The sequence below is a fragment of the Bufo gargarizans genome, chromosome 5 (assembly GCF_014858855.1).
Source record: "Bufo gargarizans isolate SCDJY-AF-19 chromosome 5, ASM1485885v1, whole genome shotgun sequence".
In the NCBI taxonomy this organism is placed as follows: domain Eukaryota; kingdom Metazoa; phylum Chordata; class Amphibia; order Anura; family Bufonidae; genus Bufo; species Bufo gargarizans.
Window position 1 is genome coordinate 153,269,065 of NC_058084.1, and position 22,849 is coordinate 153,291,913.

The window sequence follows — 22,849 nt, forward strand, 5'->3', positions numbered from 1 at the left end:
TCGAGAGGGCATGGATATGAGAGAGGAAAGGAAAGGGTGAAGACTCTCTTCCATAGCGTTAACCCCCCCCCCCCCCCCCCTCATCCCTAAACCCATCTGTTTATTTAGACAAATTATCCTTGATCCATGCTTTGCTATCTTCCGGAGAGTTAAAGAACCAGACTTTATCCTGCCATTGAACATGTAACCTGGCCGGGAACATCATTGAGTAATTCACATTCTTCCTACGCAATTAATTTTTAATGTCAAAAAAACAATTTCTCTCTTGCATAGTTTCCTTAGCATAGTCTGGAAATAGCATAATTGTAGCTCCATTACAATCTAGCCTTCCCATCTTCCTGGCTCTGCGTAAGATTTCATTTCTATCCTTAGCTGACAACAACCTGACTAATATTGCTCTGGGTCTTGTACCTGGAGTGGGTGATTTGGAAGAGACTCTGTGCGCTCTCTACACAAAATCCTTTAATGTTGAAACATCGTTTCCGAATTGGTCTATAAACCTTCTGGATCTATTTTCCATATCCAGTAGTTTATTTTTGATGTCCCTATTCTCCGCTTGTAACTTGTCCTTGTCTTGGATGATTTTCTGGAGCAGATACTCTGTATCTGATATATGTCCTGTAAACTAGGAGTATACGCACAGGGACCTAACTCTCAAAGGCGGGATAGTGACGGCACTAAAATACATAAATACACCAGACGGCAAGGGTGACACATTTATGACCAGCTCCAGTTTCACAAACTTGGAGTAGATATGCTGGAAAGGAGTAGACTCATCTGTTATAACATTGTCACCACTCCCTTTTTATCCGACGCCCTCGCACCATTGCTCACAGCCCGCATCAGAGCCCCTGTCTCTTTAGGCAAGCACGGGAGACTCCGGTCCGTTAACCAGCCACTGTGGAAATACCTTTAACTCCTTCCTCCCGGCAAGATAAACTCGGCAAGGCAGCCAAACTCACAAGGACACAGAGACCTGCCCCGCTCCTTCCACCATCAAGTCATCTCACCACCACCATCCATGCAGGGGGATCGCGGGTCCAGCGCAGATCCAGATAGGATATTTTATTCCACCCGACCTTCTACTTGTTCAGAGCCATATGAGTGGGGACTTTTTCCTGGGATGTACAGCAGACGTTCCAGAGCCAGACTCTCACCCCAGAACGACTTCACTGCTAGCAGTCTCTCAACGTTTTCAGCGCATCTTCCAGATGACTCGCATAGCCCACAAGGTGCTGCGCTCCAAGGAATGAGGAGGGGCGGAGCTTAGTGTCAGACGTTCGATGCTCTCACGTGCACCATCGTCAATCAAAATGTGGAGACCATCGAAAAAATTATATTTGAGGGTCTGCTGCTGAGCTGACTCTCTAATACATTAGGGACGGGTGCCTGCTACTTATTTGACCATGGACCTGCTGTGAGCTAACCATCGAAAAAAATTATGGTTGAGAGCTTGCTGCTGAGCTGACCCTCTAAAACATTAGGAGCAAGGGCAGCCTAATAAGCATGTTTATATGATGGAGGAGGAGAAGGATGAGAAAAGGAAGATTGAACCATATACCCTTTTTTGTGGTGGAAGGGGTGCATTGGAATACAGTGTATTCAATACACCATAACAGCCACATTTAAAGTGCCTTTATGTTCAGCCGCTTTCCTCTAGTGGAGTAGAGAAGTCAGGGCAATCCAGACCTTGTTCATTTTTATAAGAGTCAACTGGTCAGCATTTTCAGTTGACAGGCAGATGCGCTTATAAGTTGTTATGCCCACAGCAGCACTAAATACCCACTCTGACAAAACGCAGGTGGCAGGGCAGGGCAGCACCTCCAAGGAGTAGAGCGCCAGTTCGCGCCACATGTCCAGCTTGGACACCCAATAGTTGTAAGGCACAGAGGGATCATAGAGGATGCAGACATGGTCTGCTATGTACTTCTTCACCATCTTCCAAAATGTTTCCCTCCTTGTAGGCCGCGCATCAGGGTGAGAGTGCTGGAGGGGTGTCATGAAACTGTCCCAGGCCTTGGAGAGTGTTGCCCTGCCTCTGTTGGAACTGCTGTGTGTTTTCCCCTCGTCTCCCCTCCTCGGTTGCCCAAGGAATTACATACTCTGCCGCCAGCATTGTCAGCTGGAAATTTTTGGAGCAATTTTTCCACAAGGACCTTCTGGTATTGCACCATTTTACTAGTTCTCACAATAACAGGAATGAGAGATGAGAAGTTCTCTTTGTAGCAGGGGTCGAGAAGGGTAAACAACCAGTAATCAGTGTTGGCTAGAATGTGTACAACGTGAGGATCACGGGAAAGGCAGCATAACATAAAGTCAGCCATGTCTGCCAGAGTCCAAACAGACAAGATTTTGCTGTCCTCATCAGGAGGATGACTCTCAATCTCCTCATCCTCTTCCTTCTCTTCTGCCCATCAACACTGAACAGATGGAATAAACCTGCTATGGGTACGACCCTTTGTAGCAGAGGTAACCGTCTCCTGCTCCTCCTCCTCATCATCACCCAATTCGCGCTGAGAAGACGAACTGAGGGTGGTCTGGCTATCACCCTTTGTACTGTCTTCCCCCATTTCCACCTCTTCCACATGCAAAGCATCCGCCTTCATTGTGAGCAGCGAGCGTTTCAGTAGACACAGAAGTCGGATGGTTGTGCTGATAATAGCGGCATTACCGCTCACAATCTGTGTTGATTCCTCAAAGTTGCGTAAAACCACACAGAGGTAAGACATCCATTGCTCACTCGTTGCTTGTGAAGAGCGGTAGCTGATTGGAAAGGCGACGAGCATGTTGCAGCTGGTGTTCAACTACTGCCCTCTGCTGCTCACAAAGCATGGCCAACATGTGGAATGTGAAGTTCCAGCACGTGCTCAAGTCGCACAACAGTCGGTCAGCTGGCAATTTCCAAAGCCGCTACCAAGCTACTGCCATTATCAGACACAACAATGCTTGGTTGAAGGTTGTATGGCGAAAGCCACAGCTCAGTCTGGTCCCTTATACCCTGCCACAGCTCTGCGGTGGTGTGCTGTTTGTCACCTTAGCAAATAAGTTTCAGCACGACCTGCTTCCGTTTCCCCACTGCAGTGCTACACTGCTTCCAGCTACTGACTGATGGCTGACTGGTGCTGCAAGATGACAATTCAGAGGTGGAAGTGGAGGTGGAGGAGGAGAAGGGGAGGTTGCAGCCACTAATTTAGGTGGTGGCAGAAATCCTGATGGAAGTAGGGCCCGCAATCCTTGGCGTCAGTAGCACTAGTGCCATCCCAGGGTACGACTCCACACGGCCTTCACAGTGTGCCATCAGAGAAATGTAGCGTCCCTGACCACAAGCACTTGTCCATGTTTTAGTCGTTAAGTGGACCTTCCCAATATCGTCGTTGGTCAGTGCACGGGTGATTTTACAGGACACATGCTGGTGTAAGGCGGGGACGGCACACCAGGAAAAATAGTGGTGACTGGGGACTGCGTAACGAATGACGGCCGCCGCCATCAGCCTGTAGAAAGCCTCAGTGTCCACAAGCCTAAATGGCAACATTTCTAGGGCCAGCAATTTAGAAATGTGCGGATTTAGTGCTATGGCCTGTGGGTGGGTGGCTGGGTATTTTTGCTTTCATTTAAAGGACTGGGGTATGGACATTTGTACGCTGTGCTGTGACACAGAAGTGGATGTTCTAACTGATGGTACTTGCGATATTCCAGGTGCAGGGCGGGAGGAATCTAGGCAGGGGATTGGCCAGCATGTAGCACAGCGGAAGAGGCGGCAGTGGTGTGACCCGCAGACACTGATTGTGTACCCAGGCGTTCGGCCCACCTATTAGGGTGCTTTGATGACATGTAGCGGATCATGCTGGTGGTGGTGAGGTTGCTACTGTTCACACTCCTGCTCATTTTGGTACGGCACAGGTTGCAAATTACAATTCTTTTATTGTCTGCACTTTCATCAAATAAGCACTAGACTGCGGAACACCTACCCCTTGGCAAGGGAGATTTCCGCAAGGGTGTGCTCCGGGGAATAGTTGCAGGCCTGTTTAATGTGGCCCGCCTTCTCCCTTTTGCCACCCCGCTGCCCCTTCCAGCCTGTTGCGGTGCTGCGGATCCCTCCACCTCTGCACTGCTGTCCTCACTCGGCTTGCCACCTTCCCAGGTTGGGTCAGTGATTTAATCGTTCACCACTTCCTCTTCCACTTTCTCACTCTAGTCATCCTCCTCACTTGTTGACCTAACAAGAACCTCAATTATTGACAACTGTGTCTCATTCTCATAATCATCCACCTCGTGAAACACTATGTGCCGTTCCCCACCGCCATCTTCTTCTGACTGTAGATGCTCAAGAGTTTGTGAATCAGTGCACAAGATCTCCTCATGTCCCTCTTCAAGCGGGCTTGGCGAGAGGCCCAAATTAAGGAATGGTTTTGAAAAGAGCTCCTCGGAATATCAGAGTGTGGGATCACTTGTTTGCCATGACTCTCCATGGTGGGAGGAAGGAGGATCAGGGCGAGGATTCTGCTGACCAGACTCTTGGCTACTGAGACTGGACTTTTTGGAAGGTGCTTAACCGACTGGAAGCATTATCTGCTGCAATCCAACCAACCACCTGGTCGCACTGGTGTGACTTTGAGAGTGGTGTCCTGCGCCACCCTGCCAACTGGGACATGAAGCTAGGTATCGTAGATGAGTATGTTTATTGTGCTCTGGCAGCAGGCACAGTTTCACCGCGCACAGGGCCATGGCCTCTGCATGCACCATCAGCAGCACATCCACTTCCCTGTCCCTTACTGCTCGCCTTCCGCATATTAAATAGTATATATGCTTGCAAGTATGTCACACGTACAGTAGCGCAGGTTTTGTTAGTGTATGCACAAATAAATTAGACTGAATGTCTCTGATATTTAGGATGGGCAAACGTTATACAGGAGATGCAGTACAGGTAATGTCGCTGCCACCAGCAGCAAAAAAATTAGACTGAATGTCACTGATATTTTGGATTGGCAAATATTATACAGGAGATGTAGCACAGGTAATGTCGCTGACACCAGCAGCGAATTTTTTTTACTAAATGTCACTGATATTTTGGATGGGCAATCGTTATACAGGAGATGTAGCGCAGCTAATGTCGCTGCCACCAGCCGCTAAAATATTAGACTTAATGTCACTGATATTTAGGATGCGCTAATGTTATACTGGAGATGTAGCGCAGGTAATGTCCCTGTCACCAGCGGCTAAGAAAAAATTGCACTGAATGTCACTGATATTTCGGATGCGCAAACGTTATACAGGAGATGTAGCACAGGTAATGTCGCTGCAACCAGCACCCAAAAAATTAGACTGAATGTCACTGATATTTCGGATGCGCTAATATTTTACTGGAGATGTAGTGCAGTTATTGTCGCTGTCACCAGCGTCCAAAAAATTACACTGAATGTCAGTGATATTTCGGATGCGCTAACATTATACTGGAGATGTAGCGCAGGTAATGTCACTGCCACCAGCACCGAAAAAATTAGACTAAATGTCACTGATATTAATGATGGGCAAACGTTATACAGAAGATGTAGCACAGGTAATGTCGCTGCCACCAGCGGTGACAAAAATTACACTGAGTGTCACTGATATTTCAGATGCGCTAACGTTACACTGGAGATGTAGCGCAGGTAATGTCATGGCGGTAATGCAGCGGTCAAACAATTGCACGCAATTTAGTGCAAGTTGCACTAAAAATATATATTGCTGCAAGATACAACAATAGTCTATAAAAGTACTTTTGGGTCTCTACAATTGCACGCAATTTAGTGTAGGTTGCGCTATAAATATATATTGCAACCAGACACAACAATAGTCCTTAAAAGGACTTTTGGGTCTCTAACACCAACCCTGCGTAACAAAAAAATAAAATTCAATTGAGTCAATTCCCTACACTATCTGAACACAGCTCTCTCTGACTAACACTGAGCTGAACCACATGTCATCGGGTGTTTTATAGCACCCGATGTCACGTTACGGCCAGCCAATCACTGTAATGCCAGTAACCAACATGGCTACGGCATCATTACAGTGAGTGGCAGTACTTACCTGCAGTAGCAGCCAACAAACGTGCGGGGAGGAGACTTGAGCATCTTGCTTGAGCACATGCGGTATCCGGCCGAACACCGCGATGTGCCGAGCATCTTGATGCTCGATCAACACTAGTGCTGATATCTGTGGTGCTGGGACTGTTAGTACATCCAGTAATATACTCACTTGGCTTACTGTAGATATTGTCCAAGACAAGTTAAATAGGGTAAATGTGAACAAGGCTCCCAGTCCAGATGGATTACACCCAAGAGTGCATAAAGAGCTCAGTTCAGTCATTGCTGTGCCCCTGTTTAAAGATTTTCTAGCTACTGGTACAGTGCCAAGTGATTGGAGGCAAACGTGGTGCCCATATTAAAAAAAGGATCAAGGTTCTTCACAGGTAATTATAGACCAGTTAGTTTAACTTCTATTGTGGGAAACATGTTTGAAGGACTCTTAAGGGACTATACAGTCGGGTCCATAAATATTGGGACATCGACACAATTCTATCATTTTTGGCTCTATACACCACCACAATGGATTTGAAATGTAACAAACAAAATTTAACTGCTTTAACTGCAGACTGTCAGCATTAATTTGAGGGTATTTTACATCCAAATCAGGTGAACGGTGTAGGAATTACAGCAGTTTGCATATGCTCCTCCCACTTGTTAAGGGACCAAAAGTAATGGGACAGAATAATAATCATGAATCAAACTGTCACTTTTTAATGCTTGGTTGCAAATCCTTTGTAGTCAATTACAGCCTGAAGTCTGAAACGCAGAGACATCACCAGACGCTGGGTTTCATTCCTGGTGATGCTCTGCCAGGCCTCTACTGCAACTGTCTTCAGTTCCTGCTTGTTCTTGGGGCATTTTCCCTTCAGTTTTGTCTTCAGCAAGTGAAATACATGCTCAATCGGATTCAGGTCAGGTGATTGACTTGGCCATTGCATAACATTCCACTTCTTTCCCTTAAAAAAACTCTTTTGCTTTTGCAGTCCTCATTGTCCATCCGCACTGTGAAGCGCTATCTAATGAGTTCTGAAGCATTTGGCTGAATATGAGCAGATAATATTGTCCGAAACACTTCAGAATTCATCCTGCTGCTTTTGTCAGCAGTCACATCATCAATAAATACAAGAGAACCAGTTCCATTGGCAGCCATACATGCCCACGCCATAACACTACCACCACAAAGCTTCACTGATGAGGTGGCATGCTTAGGATCATGAGCAGTTCCTTTCCTTCTCCATACTCTTCTCCTCCCATCACTCTGGTACAAGTTGGTCTTGGTCTCATCTGTCCATAGGATGTTGTTCCAGAACTATGAGGGCTTTTTTAGATGTCGTTGGGCAAACTCTAATCTGGCCTTCCTGTTCTTGAGGCTCACCAATGGTTTACATCTTGTGGTGAACCCTCTGTATTCACTGTGGTGAAGTCTTCTCTTGATTGTTGACTTAGACACACATACACCTACCTCCCGGAGAGTGTTCTTGATCTGGCCAACTGTTGTGAAAGGTGTTTTCTGCACCAGGGAAAGAATTATTGGGTCATTCACCACAGTTGTTTTCCATGGTCTTTCGGGTCTTTTGGGGTTGCTCAGCTCACCGATGTGTTCCTTCTTTTTAAGAATGTTCCAAGCAGTTGTGTTGACCATCCCTAACGATTTTGCTATCTCTCTGATGTTTTTTATTTTTATTTCTTCAGCCTAATGATGGCTTGCTTCACTGATAGTGACAGCTCTTTGGATCTCATCTTGAGAGTTGACAGCAACAGATTCCAAATGCAAATAGCACACTTGAAATGAACTCTGGACCTTTTATCTGCTCATTGTAATTGGAATAATGAGGGAATAACACACCTGGCCATGGAACAGCTGAGAAGCCAATTGTCCCATTACTTTTGGTTCCTTAACAAGTGGGAGGCACATATGCAAACTGTTGTAATTCCTACGACGTTCACCTGATTTGGATGTAAATACCCTCAAATTAAAGCTGACAGTCTGCAGTTAAAGCACATCTTGTTTGTTTAATTTCAAATCCATTGTGGTGGTGTATAGAGCCAAAAATGTTACAATTGTGTCGATGTCCCAATATTTATGGACCTGACTGTATATAGGAGTATGTGACTGTAAATAATATTATAAGTGAAAACAAACATGGGTTTACCAAGAACAGAAGTTGTCAGACTAACCTGATTTGTTTTTATGAGAAGGTGAGTAGTAGCCCGAACAGAGGGGATGTAGTGTTTCTGGATTTTGCAAAGGCTTTTGAGACTGTCCCTCATAGACGTTTAATAGGTAAAGTAAGGTCTATAGGCTTGGAAAGTATACAGACGTGGACAAAATTGTTGGTACCCTTTGGTCAATGAAAGAAAAAGTCACAATGGTCACAGAAATAACTTTAATCTGACAAAAGTAATAATAAATTAAAATTCTATAAATGTTAACCAATGAAAGTCAGACATTGTTTTTCAACCATGCTTCAACAGAATTATGTAAAAAAATAAACTCATGAAACAGGCATGGACAAAAATGATGGTACCCCTAGAAAACACAGAACATAATGTGACCAAAGGGACATGTTAATTCAAGGTGTGTCCACTAATTAGCATCACAGGTGTCTACAACCTTGTAATCAGCCATTGGGCCTATATATATGGCTCCAGGTAATCACTGTGTTGTTTGGTGATATGGTGTGTACCACACTCGACATGGACCAGAGGAAGCAAAGGAAAGAGCTGTCTCAAGAGATCAGAAAGAAAATTATAGACAAGCATGTTAAAGGTAAAGGCTATAAGACCATCTCCAAGCAACTAGATGTTCCTGTGAGTACAGTTGCACATATTATTCATAAGTTTAAGATCCATGGGACTGTAGCCAACCTCCCTGGACGTGGCCGCAGGAGGAAAATTGATGACAAATCTAAGAGACGGATAATCCGAATGGTAACAAAAGAGCCTAGAAAGACTTCTAAAGAGATTCAAGGTGAACTTCATGCTCAAGGAACATCAGTGTCAGATCGCACCATCCGTCGTTGTTTGAGCCAAAGTGGACTACATGGGAGACGACCAAGGAGGACACCATTGTTGAAAACGAATCATAAAAAAGCAAGACTGGAATATGCCAAACTACATGTTGACAAGCCACAAAGCTTCTGGGAGAATGTCCTGTGGACAGATGAGACAAAAATCGAAGTTTTTGCCAAGGCACATCAGCTGTATGTTCACAGACGAAAAAATGAAGCATATCAAGAAAAGAACACTGTCCCTACTGTGAAACATGGAGGAGGCTCTGTTATGTTCTGGGGCTGCTTTGCTGCGTCTGGCACAGGGTGTCTTGAATCTGTGCAGGGTACAATGAAATCTCAAGACTATCAAGGAATTCTAGAGAGAAATGTACTAGCCAGTGTCAGAAAGCTTGGTCTCAGTCGCAGGTCATGGGTCTTGCAACAGGACAATGACCCAAAACACACCGCTAAAAACACCCAAGAATGGCTAAGAGGAAAAAATTGGACTATTCTAAAGTGGCCTTCTATGAGCCCTGACCTCAATCCTATTGAGCATCTTTGGAAGGAGCTGAAACATGCAGTCTGGAAAAGGCACCCTTCAAACCGGACACAACTGGAGCAGTTTGCTCATGAGGAGTGGGCCAAAATACCTGCTGAGAGGTGCAGATGTCTCATTGACAGTTACAGGAAGCGTTTGATTGCAGTGATTGCCTCAAAAGGTTGCGCAACAAAATATTAAGTTAGGGGTACCATCATTTTTGTCCATGCCTGTTTCATGAGTTTATTTTTTTACATAATTCTGTTGAAGCATGGTTGAAAAACAATGTCTGACTTTCATTGGTTAACATTTATAGAATTTTAATTTATTATTACTTTTGTCAGATTAAAGTTATTTCTGTGACCATTGTGACTTTTTCTTTCATTGACCAAAGGGTACCAACAATTTTGTCCACGTCTGTAGTTTGTAATTGGATTGAAAACTGGCTGAAGGACCGTGTCCAGAGAGTTGTGATCAATGATTCATATTCAAAATGGTCCCTGGTTATAAGTGGTGTACCCCAAGGTTCAGTTCTGGGCCCCTTATTATTTAATTTATTTATTAATGATATTAAGGACGAGATTAATAGCACCATTTATATTTTTGCAGATGATACTAAGCTATGTAGAACTGTACAGTCTATGGAAGATGTTCATAAACTACAAGCTGACTTGAACACTCTGAGTGATTGGGCATCAACTTGGCAAATGAGGTTCAATGTGGACAAATGTAAAGTTATGCATATTGGTAGTAATAATCTCTGTGCTTCATATGTCCTAGTTGATGTAACACTGGGAGAGTCACTCATAGAGAAAGATTTGGGTGTCCTTGTGGATGGTAGATTAAATTACAGCATACAATGTCAATCAGCTGCTTCTAAGGCCACCAGGATATTGTCATGCATTAAACGAGGCATGGGCTCGCGGCGCAGTGATGTGATATTACCACTTTACAAACCATTGGTGCGGCCTTATCTAGAATATGCAGTTTAGTTTAGGGCATCAGTCCATAGAAAGGATGCACTACAGCTGGAAAGATTAAACGAATTGAATGTATTTAGTCTTGAGACGAGACTTCTAAGGGGGGACATGATTAACCTATACAAATATATAAATGGGCCATACAAAAAATACAGTGAAAAACTGTTCCATATAAAATGCGCTCAAAAGACAAGGGGGCACTGCCTTCGATTGGAGAGGAAAAAGTTCAGTCTCTGGAAGCGTCAAAGCTTCTTTACTGTAAGAACTGTGAAGCTGTGGAATAGACTTCCTCAGGACGTGGTCACAGCAGGAACAGTGGACAGTTTCAAAAAGGGTTTAGACGAATTCTTAAAAGTAAACATTAATGCTTATGAAAACATGTAGAAATCTGAGTCTCAATTCCTTCTGGGATTCGCATCCCCACCTATCCCCTGATTGAACTTGATGGACTTTTTTTTAACCAAATTAACTATGTAACTATGTAACTATGAAATCAAGTAAATTGGATGTTGAACATGTGAATGTCCCAACAGTAGTCCTACAGAATGATGGGGAACTATATACTATCTGTGGTCATAATATGAGAACAGGTTTTCAGCTCCTTACATTGCAGTGATAGGTTCTTAATTTACTGTCAGAATTCCCTGTCATGGACAGTTTGACAGCCCTATTCTGCAGATGGCAGGCTGGCAGCACTTAAATAAATGGGCTTCTGGTACAGGAACCGCGCTGTAAACTTGCTAATGTGTAGGAGTTAAAGAGGTTGTGCAGGGGTTTTATAATGATGACCTGTCGTAAGGATAGGACACCAATATCTGATCTGTGGTGTTCCAACACCCGGCACCCTCGCTGATCAGCTGTTTGAAGAGGAGGCTGCGCTCCATGTGAGCGCTGTTTCCTTTTCATTACACTACGCATCGTCTCCCCTGTAGTGTTAAGCGTGAATATTCAAATAGCGAATTTTTTTCTCGAATATCGCAACTTTGAGAATTCGCGGATATTTCAAATATAGTGCTATATATTCGCTATATCGAATATTCGTAAATTTTAAACATCTGAAAAAACATGATCCCTCACTGCTTCTTGCTTGTGGGCCAATGAGTCATTGGCCCACAAATAAGATTATACCACTATATTAGCTAAATCGATCGATTCTACATTATTTTTTAGAATATTCGCTATATTGCAAGAAGCAGGTTGGAATCAATCTTGTTATTCGAATTCCCGATTTTTACATAACGGGAATGTTATGAATGATCGCGTGAGGACGCGATCTTATGAGTGACGTAATCGTGTCATCGTAATCGCTAATATATTCGTTATTTAATCAACTTCGGCATACACCTCCCCGACAAGCGTCCCTGTCACCATGGGAACGCCTGTGGGTTAGAATATACCATCGGATCTGAGTTTTCCCTAAAATCGTGACAACTCAGATCCAATGGTATATTCTAACCTACAGGCGTTCCCATGGTGACGGGGACGCTTGTCGGAGAGCAGTATGCAAAAGTGGAATAACAATACATATTGAAAAAAAAAAAGACGAATATTCTAAATAACGAATATATTCGCTATATTGCTATAACTACATTTTTTAGAATATTCGTCATATTCTAAAAAACAAAGTTATAGCAATATAGCGAATATTCGTAAAATACACATATGGACTGCAATTTAGCTAATATAGTGCTGTATTTTTTTTTATAGTGTACATTTTTTCGAAAAATGAAGTTCAGAAGAGACAAAAAAAATTGACTATAAAAAAAAGATTATAGCACTATATTAGCTAAATTATGTGTATTTTACGAATATTCGCGATATTGCTATAACTTCGTATTTTAGAATATTTGTAATATTCTAAAAAACCAAGTTATAGCAATATAGCGAATATTCGTAAAATACACATATTAGCCATAGCCTAAGCCAACCAATATGAAAGTTGCCTTATACAGTTTAAAGAAAGTCGCAATACGCAAATAATTTTTTTTATATATTTAAATACTTTTAGTTTATTTTTTCCTTCATCATATATAAAAAGGTCAGAAACAAGACATAACATTAGGCAATAATACAGCAGGGCATAAACAATGCTAATTCCTGTATATACACATACATTTGTTACTCGCTTATCCTTAGGCATCAGGAATATGTCCCTGTCCTGTTTCTTTCCTCATATCATGTACAAAACGAGGAAACAAAAGAAAAACAATATAACCCCTCCCCTTCCCCCCCCCCCCCCCATGGTTGTCTTGATGGATACCACAGATTTTCATTCTCTCTTCCACATCCTCCATTTATTTATGGGTACCGACATATTCATATCTACATACCCTCCCACATAAGTTCTTCCATACGCAAATAATTAAATCGCATATTAATCGAGATGAATAGAATAATGACGAATATTCAATTTCGACGAATATAAAACGAATATTCAATCGAATATTTGCGAAATATCGTGAAATCGAATATTGCACCTCCTGCTCAACACTACTCCCCTGTAGTGGCAGCATGGTGTAATTACAAGTACTCATTCCATTTAAGTGAATAAAGCGAGTACTTGTAATTATTGTATACTCACTTCCGAGACGACAGGCAGTGTAATGAAGAGGAAGCAGCGCTCGCATGGAACGCCACCTCTTCTTTAAATAGCTGGGCGGGGGTCTGAGTTGCAATACCACATACAACCTGTGGACAGCTGTGGCACTATTTTTGGAAGAAAGCAGCCTTGCTTTTGCACCCCATGCTTAACCACTAAAAAGTTAGTGTATATCTGATAAATAAAAAATGTATGTTTATAATAATTTATACAAAAATATATGATTTTTTATTACATCTTTATCAATAAAGAATTGTTTTGCTTGATTTAAAAATGCTGTCGAGCTAAACTTGATGGTTAAGGCATCTTCGCTGGTCCCATGTTCATGTGCCTGCATTACTGAGAAAAATGAGGCTTTAATTTAATATATGCAAATGAGCCTCTAGGAGCATTGGGGGTGTTGCCATTACACCTAGAGGCTCAGCTCTCTCTGCAACTTCCACGCCTTCTGCACTTTTATTGACAGGGCCAGGCAGTGTACCCATGATCATGCCTCGTCCAGACTTCTCCTAATGTCTTGTGCAGTGCTGTGCGTTTCACTATTTCGCCAAGGTGCAGTACAGAAAAGAGGCTCACCAGCAGCTCTCTTCTGTACTGCAAGCCTCTTTCCTCTACTGTGCCTGCACCACATACTGAAGCACATGCAGAACCCAAAAATTTAGGAGGTCAGGGCCAGACGTGATCATGTTTACACTGCCTGACCCTGTCAATCAAAGTTGAGAGGGTGCAGTAGTTGCAGAGAGAGCGGAGCCCCTAGATGTAACAGCAACTCCCCCATTGCTCCTAGAGACTAATTTGCATATATTAAAATTTCATTTTTCTCAGTAATGCAGGCACATATGAACATAGGACCAACATAGATGCCTTCAGCTGCTAAGCACACATGCAACAGTTCAGCCAGTTTCATAGGTACAAATCTGATGGCCTTCAAGAGACATTTGTTTTTTTGTATCTAACTATGCATGCATTCATATTAGAATTTACTTTGACCCAAAAAAAGTTTTCCAATATGCTATAGCATGATATAAAATCAATTACTCACCATTCTGTTCCCTTTGCACTCCAGCAGCTAGTAGGTCTGGTTCACCAAGGCTTATGTCATTAAGTCTTGTTCCTAAACACTCCATACATAGTGACTTGCACCATTCCTCTGCTTCCAGCTCTGCAAAGAATGATATATCAAAATGTGATAGGAAATATAATGCATGAAACTGCAAAGTGCCTGCTTTACAAGGCTCAGTTTACATCTAATATGTGCCTTGGTGCAGATTTTTGACAAAAAGGACAGGTGCATAAACTGTAACCTTATCTTGTGAAGAACACCAATAGATGCAACTGGACAATTTGATTTGATTTATGGGAGCTGTTCAGGCTGGCGTCAATATTGTAATGCAGAAAAATAAGATCTCCAAGAGCAGGAAAAATACAGCAAGCCATGGAAGAAAAAAGTGTAGAAGCATTTACCATTGTATTGGGTTCATAATTTGATGTTAGGTTCTTGAGCCTTTTGGCATACATGAATGTTAAGTAGATAGGCAGCACATTTTCCTGCCTATGGCCATTTTAACAAAACGATCAAAAACTATAAAATCCAAAGTAAACAGTTTATAGATTGGAGTATTATAAGTTCACAAAATAAAGAATTATTTCAATGCACACCCAACATCAAAGAACAGAAGGAAATGGGAATTTCTGAATGCTAAATGACAAGCACATTATTATTATTTTCTTTTTTTAAACACAAAAGGACATTTAGTATTAGATTTATGGCTATTTTTGGTGTATATTTATCACATAAAATGTCGCTCACCAATTCCTTTGTGGTAAATTTTGCAACATTACATTGAGTTATGGTGGCTGGATAAGTGGTGATTAATGGACCTCAGATATGCTATCTTTCTGATCTCTCTCTCTCTCACTCTCCATCCTCTCTTGCACTTCTGGATAATAGCTGTACGCTGTCTCTTGTGGATTTAGGTGTTCACAGTATAATGAAGGCTTGGAGTTGGCCTGCCCTGGATGATGTCTAGGTAATGGGTGTCCAAATTATATTTCCTCACCCGCAGCAGAATCTATAAAGCTGTGGATTGCTGGTCACTCTGCTGTCTGTATAATGCTGTGGCTTTTCAGATATCCTGGTGCTCTTGGAGTCTTAAGGAGCATGACGCCCTGCAGTGATGGTCTCACAGGAAAATAGAATTTCTTGCTGGCCCCTAAAACTCTAGGAGTAGGAGCAATTGAACAAGCTTCCTTTCTCCTAATTGTCCAGCTAGAACTCCCCATGCTGGTAGGGATCAGGACTAGCCCACTTCTACCAAGAGGGGAAGAACTAAGTGCTTAACTTTGCCAACCAAAGCATGTTTCCTGGAGAATCTGGGATTCTGAAGCCATTGTTCAACTTGAGTGTAATGATCTTAAGTCTACCATGCAAGTAAAATACACAGTATTTTAATAAACATAATTAAATAACATATACATATGATTAAATATATGAAATTTAATAAAGGTTAAGTTTTAACATTCTATCCTAATAGTTGTGCATTATTTATAGGTACGTGACAAATATGCATTGCTAAAATTTCCAGGATATACTCACTGAGGGACATTTATCAAGACCAGTGTTTTCTTTGTCGGTCTTGATTCCCCCTGCGCCAGTGGAGGATGTGCAAAATTTATGAAGATGCATTTGCCTCTCATAGATTAGTCACATCCTGTAGTTGGCAATGCAACAGTCTAAAATCTACAGCAGTCCTGTCTTTAGTCACACAAGAAAACTGGCAAGGATAAAGATAAATGTACTTGACCTACTACACCGGCCCCTACCTGCCCTCGCCACACCTCCTTTCCTCACCACTTCTGAAAAATGAAATGAAGGGGGAAAAGTAGTAAATTATTCCACAAAAAATGCATGCTGCAAAAATTGCAACTTTTTGATGGCACAAAAGTGGCATATATACAGTAGTATAGCTAATGTCATCCACTGTATTTAAGTCATATTAGATTATCTTTTGTGGACCTTATTATGCCTAGATTTGCAATAACAATAATTGCCGACTATTTTCTACTTTGATAGGAGAAAATTCACACTCCAATAAACTTCTTACTGGGTTTTTCAGATCACAGATGGTGAGAGTTTTCCAGCATACAGAAGTTCAAGGGGAAATTCAGGGCAATTTCAAGAAGCCTTGCTGCTGCGCCCTGAATCATTTATCTTCCATATTTTTCATAAAGCAGGGTCAGAAAATATAATGGAAGCTAAAAGAGAACTGTGCATCTGAAGTATGCATCGTTTAGAAATAAAAAATGATAGTCTACTCAATTTGAAATGTATAATATTTACTGTGCCCAGTCTTCCTACAAAAATATATACACATGCACTATGTAGTTATTTATTCTATAACTATGTTGATTTCTCTTAAAGGGGATGTCCAGGTTAAATAAAACTTGGAAAGCATCCGTAAAAATAATAAAAAAAACTAAAGGAGTAAAATTTCCTTTTTTAATTATTTTTCTTCCCCGACGCTTCCTGCTCTGTGCACATGTTAACATATATCCAATCAGTAGCCTTAGTAGTGATGTACCATATACTGATGTCACCAGTGATTGGCTACACGGTGACCTCTGTGCATGGAACGTCATCACTGCAGCCAGGAAGATCATCTCAGTGGTGGGGAGGACCAGTGCACATCGCTAAAGGTAGAAGTGGAGAATAGGCATAATTATTGCTTATTTTGATATTTAGCATTTTTTATTCATTCGATTCGGCCAACCCCTTTAAGAGATTGATATCAATTGATTAAAATAACCAGAACAAAAAACGTATAATTCTACCATAAACGTATAATTCTTTAATTCTACATTGAACTTTGATATAAAACATCATTTGTCACCACCTTTGATTAATGTTAAATATCAAGGTAGTCAGGAAAAATCCTGTCCCACCAGTGTCACAGGATACAGATCTGTCTAACTCCAAGCCTACTATGAAAACATTAAATCAGTGCATGACATCTGAGTTTCATTAGGGGTATCAGAATGATTACAAACATTTATACTACTTACTATGTGAAAAAATGAAGGTTGGCAAGTGCTACAAAATTCTGTGTGAAATAAACCTCAATACATGGAGTCCTTAAAGAGTCTCCGTACTTTCATACAATTTTATTTCTTTTTATAGCAAATTTCTAAATCACTTCATTTAAAAAAACAGAAAAAAAAAAACAGAAAAAAACTGTAAACTCATGGCCACTAAGGGTCTCACTTACACCTAATTTGCAGCCCACTGCCTGTCAAACAGGATCTGTCCCTAGTAATAGAGACACAGAACATGACTCACATGGAAGCATGCAGCATTGTTTGTCCTGTCCAACATTTTGAAATCTGTGATGGAGGCTCAGGATAGCGCCTAAAACTGGTACAGTATAATGGACATCATTTTACAGTAAACTTGCTGAAATTCATCTCATTGTATAAACCTTTTTGCATTCAGCATTGACTTCTGAGCCCCCAAAACATCTACATTTTAGATTTTTTTTATTTTTTATTTAATAATGAGTGCCAATTCCTGATTAGCCTACAGCTTTGAAAGTGTGATTGATCTGGTAATGATACTAAATTACTCTACCCTTACATTGACTGTAAGCCAGAAAAACTACACAAATGAAGCATAAAATACACAAACCCAAATTAAACATTTCACTAAATTAATGGACTGGTTTTGATTTGGCTGTGAGAATACAAAGCCCTCAGGTTTAGGTTTGTGACAGCTTCTTTAACTGAAAGACTTGTTTGTGACTAGGAAGCATAACATTTTGTTCAATTTTCGAACAAAATAAAATTAATCTGTTCTTGTAAACAGATGTATTTTGAGACTGCAGCCGTTTCCATTTTAATATAAAGCCAGAGCTGTCTAATATGATTAATTACATCATTTACAGATGCAAATACCGTATGAATGCAATTAAGTACCTACAGCCCAAAAACTTTGTTTTCCTAGTTTTAACTACAAGGGATTTGAGGATTATAAACATGTATTTCTAGCTCCTATTGTTTGCTATTTCAGTGAATACAGATGTGACTTCATCGATGGAAACCAGGGCTTTTAGAAAGGTAGCAACCAATGTATTTAGGGTCGTGTGTGACATCCGCTGCGTGAATAAGAGCCAAGACCACGTGCGGACAGAAGAAGCACAGAGCACTAACATGATTGATAATGCTCCCTGCATCTCTGTGATCTTTTTACTACAAAATCACAGTGACAACTTTATCTCACTGTGATTTTGTAGTAAAAAGATCACAGAGAGGCAGGAAGCATTATCATCATGTTAATGCTGCGTGCTTCTTCTGTCCGCAGCGAGTCTTGGCTCTCATTCACGCAGTGGATGTCACGCACGGCATCCACTCGTGTGAAACAGCCCTTAGTGTCTGTAAATCAGGCAAAATTCTTTTTTTTTTAACTGTACTCTATATCGACTATATACACTATATAAACTAAAGCATGCATTATGAACCAAAGCACACATTGCACCCACATTATTATAAAGTTGGCCCACCCTCTGCAGCGAAAAGAGCTTCCACTCTTCTGGGAGGGCTTTTTACAAGATTTTGGAGTGTGTCTTTGAGACATTTGCCTATTCATCCAGAAGAGCTTTTGTGAGGTCAGAAACTCATGTTGGATGAAGGGACCTGGTTTGCAATCTCCATGCTAGTTTATCCCAAAAGTATTGCTATGAGTTTGGGTAGGTTAAACCTGTGGTTGGGTCATGACACACATGAGTAATAAGGATTGATGAAAGCTCTGGCATACACTCATGTGAATTTGGCCTTCAGCTGAGTGACTGGCTTCTGTGACTTTCCTCATGAGTCTCCTTGTTTTGATGCTAAGTTTTGAGGGATGGTCTCATCTAGGTGGTATAAAGTAGCATTTTTTCCTTGTAATTCATTTAGTAGTGTTCCCTGAAATACCAAAACTTACATATTATTTTTTTAACCTTTTTTTTATTGAAAGTGTGAATAACTTTATCTTTAATTTGCATACACTCCAGCATACACGCATGTGAATCTGGCCTTAAACTGACTTCTAGATTTGATGCTAAGTTTTGAGGGATGGCCTCGTCTAGCTTTTTTTTACTTACAATTCATTTAAACAGTGTTCTGTGGAATATCAAAACTTAGATATTACTTATAAGCCTTTGAATGTGTTAATAACTTTAATTTGCATAGAATGCCTTTTCTTTGGTGTTTAATTTAATAGTTCCCCTTTAGATTTACCGTCTGATCAATGTAAATGATTTGTTGACAGTTGGACCGCATTGAGTAAAATAGGATTTGGCAGGGATTCAGCAGCTTTCCAGCCAGACACAAAGATACTGATTTTCACTGGACAAAAAGCTTTGCATGCAATGGTTCTTGTCTGGCCGAAACCTGGCATTTATGCCTGAAAGCAGTCGGATCCTCGCCAGATTCCATTATAGTTGATGGCTCTGCCTGATCTAGAGAACTCTCATTTAACACAAATGTGAACCTACCCTAAAGAAGCCCTTATATTATCTAAAATACAGGCATCCTGTGAAAGCTCGACAAATACAAGATGTTATTTCCTATTACAGTATATGAACATTTTTCCCTTACGTAAATCACTTTTTGTGTCACATGCACCATTTTACTTCTTCATTTAGGCAAAGAGTACAGTTGTGGGCGGACTTCAGTTTTAGGCTGATTTATGGACTGCACCAATTAAAAAACATCATTGACAAAAAATGGATCATTTTATTGTAGTCATTTTATATATGTATTTGGAACGGGCATTACAACTGAGGAAAGACTGCCAATAATTACCTTACAACCAAGTGGCACAATACATATTTAAAACTAAATAAATCAAAATAAAAAATGTTTTACTGATTTAATAGAACAAAGCTTATTTCCTGCTTGTACGAAGAGAACGTATTAGACTGGCAGAAGAGCATTTTAGATTTTTGTATTATTAATACTTAGTGTAAAATCAATTTAAACTCATACATCACCAACTGCATGACTGTATTTTTCCTGTGTAGACAACATCGGAGTCGAAATTTAATTTCTGCCATGTGATCTCTCCTTCCGTTTTGAGTAATACTTCATAATACAAATTAAACACAACTACACAGCAGTGACTTCCCATCATTTTACATAATTAAAAACATTTATCTTGCTATTCCTTTAATTATACATTTGTCTCTGCTGGAGTATAGCAATGGACTGTCTACACTAGAATACGTTTATACAGTGCTGTCTGAAGGCATATTAAGAAGGATTCATTAAAAGTACATATAATCAAGCAGCTGATGTGCTTTACTGCTAAAGTAATACCCAATTCAGCAATATTTTAATGGCCAGAGAAATCCATCATTCCGTTGTTATTTAATGAGCAGGTTTTCTTCTCCACCACTCTGTAGATGTTCTTTTTTATGTTAGCGCATTAACTGAATTACACAACCCAAACATCAGCAAGCCATTTAAAAATGTATAAATATGTTTGCCTGTACAGGATTCGGCACTTCTTTATGCCCTATTCTGTAAATAGACAGCACAGTGAGAACTGTTGTATATGTGCGGCATAGTAATTGGCAGCTGTGCAGAGTAACTGGAGGGGTTTGTGGCACTTAGGATTCTACAGAAATGCCCAGGATAAAAGGAAACCCCTGATCCCAGTTATTTAACCTATATCGAAGGTCCTTAAAGCGGTTGTCTTGCTTCAGCTAATGACATTTATCTTGTATGCAAATTTAATACAAGACACTTATTAATGCATTGTGATTGTCCATATTGCCTCCTTTGCTGGCTTGATTCATTTTTCCATCATATTATTCAATGCTCATATCCTGGGAATACGACCACCCTTCAATCCAGAAGCGGTGGCCATGCAAGGAAAAGGCTCCAGCCTCTCTGGTGGCCTGGATTGTGGAAGCACGCATAGGCTGTTCCTATAATGTGCAAGCACGGCCACTGCTGCTGGATTAAAGGGTTGTAGTAACCCCTGGATACAAGCAATCTATAAGCTTTTTGAAGAAAAGTGGAGAGGCATAGTGGGAGGGGTGAGGTCTACCTCAGCCCACCAGATTTATTATAACTTACACCAAAAACTGTGGTTAAGTTAAAGATCTAGCTAGCACAGATTTGAGTTTCTGGCACAGAGAGAGATGTCTCTTAATAAAATAAGGTGCATCTCAAGAGATCAAGACTTGCATATGGAAACGCCAGTCTTGGTAAACTGACAAACAGAGCAACCTGATGTTATGAGTTGGAGCAGCACCGTGTGTCAGGCTGCTGCAGCAGTTGACTCAAGTGAGTCTGTTGGGTGATGTCAGCAGTGAACAGTTGTTTTGGAGGGCTGAGGAGGCTAAATGTAAAGCAATGCATGGATGCTGCTGGGGATGTAGACTCCCAGGGCTGTTCTGGGGGCTGAGTTGCTGTCACTAGAACTGCTGGGGCCTGGAGGGATATTTGACTGCTAGGACAGGTTGTGGTGGTCAGTGGCACTTCAATTACATTCAGAGTACTGGGTGGTAAACTGTAGATGTCCAGAGACTCCAAACTCCTCCATCTGGGTGTATTTATAGACTTGATCTGGCTGGCCTATAGGGCCTTGCAGTGGATCTCCTATTTGGTTGTAATGTTCCACTCCTGGTTTGCCTGCAGAAAGCCCTTTGGACTTTAGTTGACTATGGACAGTGATATTCAGGATTTTACACAATTTAGGAAATACAGGGTCAATAGAAAAGGCAGTGGCATGTGCCTGTATGTGAGGAGTGATGTGAAGGCGAGTGCGAAAGCGGGAATTGTGGGTGAGAATGGTGAGGATGTTGAAACCTTATGGGTTGAATTACAAAGAGAAATAAACTTTGCCTGGGAGCAGCTACTATAGCATAATAATACTGAGGATAAATGAGAAAGCTTTAAATCCTTATTGGGTAATTACACAGCAAAAATTATTCCTGTAGGTAACAACTATAAATGGCTTTACAGATACTGTAAAAAGGGCGATAAATGACATGAAAAAGCATTTAAAAAATACAAATCTGAGGGGTCAGTTGTAGCCTTTGAAGTTTACAATGGAGTTAAAAAAGTCTGTAAAAAAGAGATATAAAATGCAAAGATACAAAACAAACAGCAGGTGGCAAAAAAGAGCAAAATAAATCCCAAACAATTCTTTACATATATAAATGCTAAAAAACCAAGGTCAGAGCAGGTAGGTCTCCTAAATAATGGAAAAGGAAGGGGGGGTCACTGAAGATAAGGCACAGTTACCCAACTTTTTTTTTTTAGCTTTAGTACATCCAGTAATATACTCAATTGTATATATAACTGTAGATATGGTTCAAGCTAAATGGATATTTAATATGAATTCCCTAATTCCCAGTGGCCTTAATACCGACATAGAACTGTTCGCATTCGAATAATATAGAAATGTACAGTGAGCCTGCCTTTAGAGATACATCACAATGCGTTGCGGACAACAAGGAGTTAAATAAGTAATACCTGAGAGCAAGCACAAATAAAGAGGGCACCAAAGAAGAGCCATGTAATTCTCACTGAGGAAGGACAGCGTACTGTCCGAAACGCGTTGTAATTTTGGCACCTGCGACTATTCATAGCTGCAGGAGTGACGTTACTGGTCACTCCGTGTGAGCGAA

General features: G+C 41.0%; 1 protein-coding gene across 1 annotated transcript in view; it reads right to left on the reverse strand.

Annotated features, from left to right (window-relative positions):
* The window catches only part of DOK6 (docking protein 6), a 570,713-nt gene that overhangs the window by 414,056 nt on the left and 133,808 nt on the right, over nt 1–22,849 (reverse strand). Inside the window, exon 4 of the mRNA XM_044295419.1 lies at nt 14,218–14,337. Within this exon, the coding sequence (XP_044151354.1) occupies nt 14,218–14,337 (120 nt within the window). The remainder of the gene's footprint in view (nt 1–14,217; nt 14,338–22,849) is intronic.